The sequence below is a fragment of the Panthera uncia genome, chromosome D2 (genome assembly GCF_023721935.1).
Source record: "Panthera uncia isolate 11264 chromosome D2, Puncia_PCG_1.0, whole genome shotgun sequence".
NCBI classification, from domain to species: domain Eukaryota; kingdom Metazoa; phylum Chordata; class Mammalia; order Carnivora; family Felidae; genus Panthera; species Panthera uncia.
In genome coordinates this window covers 32,206,644-32,214,221 of record NC_064818.1, presented here as the reverse complement: position 1 = coordinate 32,214,221, position 7,578 = coordinate 32,206,644, and the positions used below count along the sequence as shown (strand labels likewise).

General features: G+C 34.4%; 1 protein-coding gene across 7 annotated transcripts in view; it reads right to left on the bottom strand.

Annotated features, from left to right (window-relative positions):
* MCU (mitochondrial calcium uniporter) overlaps window positions 1-7,578 on the bottom strand; it is a 203,099-nt gene that overhangs the window by 2,802 nt on the left and 192,719 nt on the right. For all 7 annotated transcript variants that reach the window (XM_049646212.1, XM_049646210.1, XM_049646215.1 and 4 more), the window contains 2 exons: window positions 6,402-6,605; window positions 713-829 (listed from right to left, as the gene is read on the bottom strand). In XM_049646212.1, the coding sequence (XP_049502169.1) occupies window positions 713-829; window positions 6,402-6,605 (321 nt within the window). The remainder of the gene's footprint in view (window positions 1-712; window positions 830-6,401; window positions 6,606-7,578) is intronic.

The following is a 7,578-nucleotide window of genomic DNA, read 5'->3' as shown; positions in this document are numbered from 1 at the left end:
CTCTCTCTCTCTGCCCCTCCCCTGCTCATGCTCTGTCTCTTTCAAAAATAAACATTGAAAAAAAATTTTTTTAATTAAAAAAATAAAAAAAGTATCTTCTAGTTCAATAAACTCTGACTTGTGCCTGGCAAACACTTGTAGTAGTCTCTCTTACCTGGATTTTATTTTTGCCCCATTGCTACCACACATTATAGGTGGAAAACATTTGAATTATTGTAAAAGATTTTTAAAAGGGAGAAAAGTAAAAAAAGCCAACTTTTGGGATGCCTGGGTGGCTCAGTCAGTTAAGCATCTGACTCTTGATTTTGGCTCAGGTCATGATCTCATGGTTTGTGAGATCAAGCCCTGCTTGAGATTCTCTCTCTCCTTTTCTCTCTGCCCCTCCCCTGCTTGTTCTCTCTCTGTCTCTAAAAAAAATTAAAATGTTAAAAAAAATAGACAAACTTAAAGAACAAACAAAAAGTAAACATAGCTCTACAAATTTCAATATGCTGGAGTTAATAGGACAGACATGACCCATCATCTTTTCACCTGCTTGTGTTCTAAAACTTTCCAGAGAGGTATCCATGCTAAAATAGTCATTTTTATCAACTGAGGAATAATTTATATAGGAAGAAGAGGGTTGGCTCATTCTTTCAGAGTTTACCCATTGAAACACTATAGCACCATACAAAATGGGACTGGAATTTATTTTTATTTTTGGAAAACTTACCTGAGCAATTGCATCCTTGAGTTGATTATATTTCTCTAGGTCAAAACGTGACTTTTTGGCTCCTTTATGGAAAAATAATAAGTATTGTCTGTCTCTGGCTTCTGGATAAACATATTCCTACAAAAATAAAGGAGAAATTAAGTCATTAGTCCTTAGAATGCCCCTTAGAATACTATCTTTACAAAATAAGCATCTACTAACTGTTGATCAGATTCAATACACGTGCACAGTTATAAAGATACATACTGATGTGTTGTGTTAAATATTTATTTCTTAAACATTTTTTATTGTGAAACAGACACGTAAGTGTATACAAAACAAAAATGTACATCACAATGAATCATCACTAAATGAATATGTTAATCATCACCAGATAAAGAAAATCTCACACTGCCAACAACCAAGAAGGCTTCCTTGTGCCTTCCCAATTATTAACCTTTCCTTTCTCCCAAAAGGAATCACTATCTTGCCCTTAATGGTAATTGTTTTCTTTCTTTCTTTATAGCTTTCCTACTTAAGTATGCATCCCTTTCAACTCTATGGCTTAGTTTTACCTGTTTTTTGAATTTAATAAAAATAGAGTCAGACGGTAGGTATTCCGTATGGCTACTTTCACTTAATACTATGTTTGCAATATTCATCCTTTTATAGTCCACTCATTTCCATTGCTATGTTATATTCTATTGTATGACTACATCACAATTTATTTATCCACTGTACTACTGATAGACTTTTGGTTGCTTCCAGGCTTTGGCTATTATGAATAATGCTGGCAAGAACATTTTTGGGCTTAACTCTTCTGTTGGATATATACCTATGAATGGAGATCCTAGATCATAAGGTATGCCTGTGTTCAAGTTAAGAAGTGATATCAAACAGGTTTCTAAAACGATTGTACCAATTACACTCCCATCAGCAGGATATGAGAGTTGGCATCATTCTATACCCTTGCCAATACTTGGTGTTGCCAGTTAAAAGAAAAATATTAGCCATTCTGGTGTGTGTGTGTAGAAGTACTACTTCGTTTTTAAAAACAGCTTTACTGAGATATAATTCATATACAATTCACCCATTTAAAGTGTAATGTTCAATGGTTTTTAGTGTATTCATGAAGTTGCACCACCATCACTGCAATCAGTTTTACAACATTTTTATCATCCCCAAAAGAAATCCTGTACTCTTCAGTAGTCACTTCCTATCTCCCTTGACATCTCCAGTTCCAGACAACTACTAATCCATGCCTCTACAGAGTTGCCTTCTGGACATTTCATATAAATGGAATCATAAACCTGAGCCTTTCGTGTCTGCCTTCTTTTAAGGTTCATCCATTTGTAGCACGTATTGGTACTTCATTTCTTTTTATTGTCAAGTAATAAATCCATTCCACTGAATGGATATACCATATTTTATTTATCCATTAATCACCTGATAGACATTTGGGTTGTTTCCACTTTTTGGCTATTATGAATAATGCTGCTATGAATATTCCCATACAAGTTTTTGTGTGAACATGCTTTAATTTCTCTTGGATATCTATAGCATTTTCCTGATCACTCATGAGGCTGAGACCTTTTTATTAGCCATTTCCATTTTCTTTTTAAGATGTGCTTATTCAAATCTCTTGCCATCGTTGTCTATTGAGTTGTCTGTTTTTTTCTTACTGACTAGTAAGATATGTTTATATATTCTGGTTATGGACCCTTTGTTGGATATATGTACTACAAATATCTCCTCCCAGCCTGTTTGCCCTTTTAATGGTGTTCTTTAGTAAACAGAAGTTCCTAATTTCAATATAGTGGGATTTATCAATCTTAGTCTTTATGATTAGCACTTTTCATTCTGGGTAAGAAGTCGCTCCCTATTCCACAGTAATTAACATATTCTCCTATATTATCTTCCAGAAGCTTTATTGTGTTACCTTTCATATTTGATTGATAATCCATCTAGAATTAATTTTTGTTAATTAAAGATGTATAAAGTCATTTCATTTTTTAATGTAGATATTTATAGAAAGACGACTCTCCTTTCTTTGCAGTGCTCTTTTTAAAATCAAGTTCATTTATACCAGGTCTATTTTTACATTCTCTCATCCATTCCATTGGACTATTTGCCTATCCTTGTGCCACTGTCTGAATTACTATAGTATGATAAATAAAGCTATAGTCTTCCATATCCAGTATGGCAAGTCCTCTTACCTAGTTTTTCTTTAAGAATTTACTGGCTTTTCTTACCCTTTTACATTTTTATAGAAATTCTAGAAGCAGCTTATTTAAATCTCTTCTCCCATCCCCAAAACTGTTGGGATTTTGACTGGGATTGCACTGAATCACATCAATCAATTTGGATACAATTGACATTTTTTAATATTTACTTTTCTAGTCCATGAACATGTTTATTTCACTAAGTTTCCTTTACATTTAAGTTTTTCTGCATAGAGGTCTTACACATGTTTTGCATGATTTACAGGTATATACATATACACACACACATATATACATATATATGTGCATATGTACATATATATGTATATGTATATATATGTATATATGTCTGTGTATGTGTATATTTTCCAGTGGGCATACTTAAAGGGAATTAATATAATGCTTACCCTTAGTCTTAATGAATGATAGACATAAAAATGAAGGAAAAGACATTTTCCCAAATGCAAAACTGCTACTTTCCAGTAATGTTATTATAAAAGACAGAATGGTACACATTTCCAAATTCATTTTTGTTACTCTCCTGATTAAAGAAACAAATGCTTGACAACATGGTTTTGGGTATATGCTGAATCTGCACAGATTATAATTTTGGCCCCCTTTTTTTTGTACTTTCAAGTTTTAATTTAAATTCCAGTCAGTTAACATGCAGTGTAATACTGGTTTTGGGAGAATTCATTACTTACATATAACACCCAGTGCTCATCAGAAGTGCCCTCCTTAATACCTATCATACATTTAACCCATCTCCCCACCTACCTCCCCTCTAGCAACCTCAGTTTGCTCTCTATAGTTAAGAGTCTGTATCTTGGTTTGTCTCTTTTCCCCCCCATGTTCATCTGTTTCATTTCTTAAATTCCACATATGAATGAAATCACGTGGTATTTGTCTTTCTCTGACTTATTTTGCTTAGCATAATACACCTAGCTCCATCCACATCATAGCAAATGGCAAGATTTCATTCTTTTTGACAGCTGAGAAATATTCCGTTGTGTGTAGATATATGTGTGCATGTATGTGTATACATACATGCATGTACATATGTGTACACGTATACATATACAAGTGTACATATACACATACATGTGTGTGTATATACATACACACACACACACAAACACACACCTTATCTTCTTTATCCATTCATTAGTCGATGGATATTTGCACTCTTTCCATAATTTGGCTATTGTTGATAGTGCTGCTATAAACATTGGGGTGCATGCATCCCTTCAGATCAGTTATTTTTGTATCCTTTGGGTAAATACATAGTGGTGCAATTGCTGGACCATAGGTTAGTTCTATTTTTAACTTTTTTGAGGAACCTCCATACTGTTTTCCAGAGTGGCTGCACCACTTTGCATTCCCACCAACAGTGTAAGAGGGGTTCGTTCCCCTTTCTCTGCATCCTCACCAACACCTGTTGTTTCCTGTGTTGTTAATTTTAGTCATTTTCACAGGTGTGAGGTGATATTTCATTATAGTTTTGATTTGTATTTCTCTGATGATGAGTGATGTTGAGCATTGTTTTCACGGGTCTGTTAGCCATCTGGATGTCTTCTTTGGAAGTGTCTATTCATGTCTTCTGGCTGTTTCCTCACTGGATTATTTGTTCTTTGGGTGCTGAATTTGATAAGTTCTTTATAGATTAACCCTTTCATTTGGCAATATCTTCTCGCATTCCAAAGACTGTATTTTAGTTTTGTTGATTGTTTCCTTTGCAGTGCAGAAGCTTTTTATCTTGATGAAGTCCCAATAGTTTATTTTTGCTTTTGTTTCCCTTGATTCAGGAGACATATCTAGTAAGAAGTTGCCATGGCTGATGTCAAAGAGGTTACTGCCTGTGTTCTCCTCTAAGATTTTGGTGGTTTCCTGTCTCACACTAGGTCTTTCATACATTTTGAATTTACTTTTGTGTATAGTGTAAGAAAGTGGTCCAGTTTCATTATTCTGCATGTTGCTGTCCAGTTTTCCCAACACCATTTATTGCAGAGACTATCTTTTTTCCCTTGGATATTCTTTCCTGCTTTGTTGAAGATTAGTTGACCATATAGTTATGGGTCCATTGCTGGGTTTTATATTTTGTTCCATTTATCTGTGTGCCTGGTTTTGTGCCAGTACCATATTGTCTTGATCACTACAGCTTTGTAATATAACTTGAAGACCTGAATGGTAATGCCTCCAGCTTTTCTTTTCTTTTTCAAGACTGGCTATTCAGAGTCTTTTGTGATTCCATATAAATTTTAGGATTGTTTGTTCTAGCTCTGTGAAAAATTGCTGGTGTTATTTTGATAGCAATTGCATTAAATGTGTAGATTGCTCTGGGTAGTATAGACATTTTAATAATGTATGTTCTTCCAATCCATGAGTGTGGAATGTTTTTCCATTTCTTTGTGTCCTCTTCAATTTTGTTTATAAGTGTTCTATAGTTTTCAGAGTACAGATCTTTCACCTCTTGGTTAGGCTTATTTCTAGGATGTATCTTATGGTTTTTGGTGCAATTGTAAATGGGATCGATTCCTTGATTTCTCTTTCTGCTGCTTCATTATTGGTATAAAGAAATGCAACAGATTTCTGTACATTGATTTTGTATCCTGTGACTTCACTGAATTCATGTATCAATTCTACCAAGTTTTTGGTGGAGTCTTCAGGTTTTCTGCATAGAATATAATGTCATCTGCAAATAGTGAAAGTCTGACTCTTTCATGCTAATTTGGATGCTTTTTATTTCTTTGTGTTGTCTGATTGCTAAGGCTAGGACTTCCAGTACTATGTTAAATAACAGTGGTGAGAATAGATATCCTTGTCTTGTTCCTGACCTTAGGGGGAAAGCTCTCAGTTTTTCTCCACTGAGGAAGATATTAGCTGTGGGTCTTTTGTATATGGCCTTTATGATGTTGTACTTCTAGATATTTTTAAAAGCCATTTTAAGTTACATCTTTTAAAGTTTAATTTTATAATTGTTACTGGCATATAAATATGCAGTTGATTTATGTATACTAACCTTGTATTCAGTAACCTCATTAAATTGACTTATGGATTCTAACCAATTATATGTACATGTTTTTCTATTTTTTTAATGTACAAAATCTTTGAATAATGTCAATTTTCTTTCTTTCTTTCTCTCTCTCTCTCTCTCTCTCTCTCTCTCTCTCTCTCTCTCTTTCTTTCCATCTACTATAGCTTTTTCTTGCCTTCTCCTTCCAGAGATGATTTATGGCTATTTATGATGATTTATGTTCAGCATCATGCCTAACACACAATTGGCATGCAGGTGCACATACTCGTGTGTGTGTGTGTGTGTGTGTGTGTGTGTGTGTGTTGTGTGTAGGATAAATGGGTACTTAAAGGGAATTGGCCTTAGAAAGAACACGAGAACACAAGAGAAAAGAAAACTAATTTGACAACCAAAACTTCATTCATCATAAAACTTCATTCATCTCATAAAAAGTTACTTGAAGAGGAATTCTTACCTGACGTGTCATTACAAAATATGCATACATTGCCATGGCACTTCCATAAGTGATAAAGTAGGTGACTGGCTCCATGATGTCCCAGGAGTATTCCCACCAGGTAAGCCGGGCCAAAATGCCAAACTGTGTGGCCATGTAGGCAAGTCCACCCCATAGCACCAAAGTGGTCCTCTTCTCAGCTTTTCTGCTAATCTCAATTCGTACCTACGGGGCACACATGATCAGTCAACGATAAGGCATAAGGCATTTTAAATTTAAACTGTTCTACGTTCATTAAAGAAATAGGTATCATAATCAAGACATGTTAGTCTCAATTCTAACAAATGTAGTTTGTCTTCCTTAATAGTATCTGTAGTTTCTACTGGAGAAAATATTTTGTAGGAGTAACACTTTTCTTAGGACATTTGTGTTTTGTGTTGCACCCTAGAAGTAGATGAAAATATGGTGAAACTACGGGAGTGAATAAGTGTCTACAACTCTTCATCCAACTACACAATTATCTTCTTTGCAGGAGAGATATGAAAACATGCCAGTGTTCTCTTACTGTGATATACAAGATTTAATCTATTCTCGTTCCTTATGCAAGGGGCCTGTCAGGGCACAGAATAGCACAGTGAGTCAGAGCATGAACTCTGGATTCAGAGCAAATGAACTCAGGCCCTAATATGCAAATCATTGTCAGTGTCATTATAGAGTTCTTCTGAGGACTAAATAACAGAATACAGGTAAAATACTTGGCACAATTTCCAGCACATAGTAAATATTCAACAAGGATGATAATTTATTTTGTTACGCCGATACATTAAAAAATACTTTACATTTTGAAAAGACCAAATTTAAAACTCATCCTCCTTCACAACAGTTCAAGTTTAATTGATCACATTCCTAATGGTCTTAAATTTACTGAGGATGACCTTGAGATACTGGTTATTTTTAAAGAAATCAGAAAATGCACAATATTGAGTATTTTGTTCCCTTTCTTAATCTCAAAGTATTTGCATCATCATTAAAAATAAGAACGACATAGGTTTACTATAAACATCTGGAAAAATGTAAAGAAGTAAATCAATCATAATCCTACTATTCCATTAGCATTTTGGATTATGTTCCTTCTGACTTTTTTCTGTGTGTATACTTATACATACACATAAATGTGCACAGCTATATGCACAACACA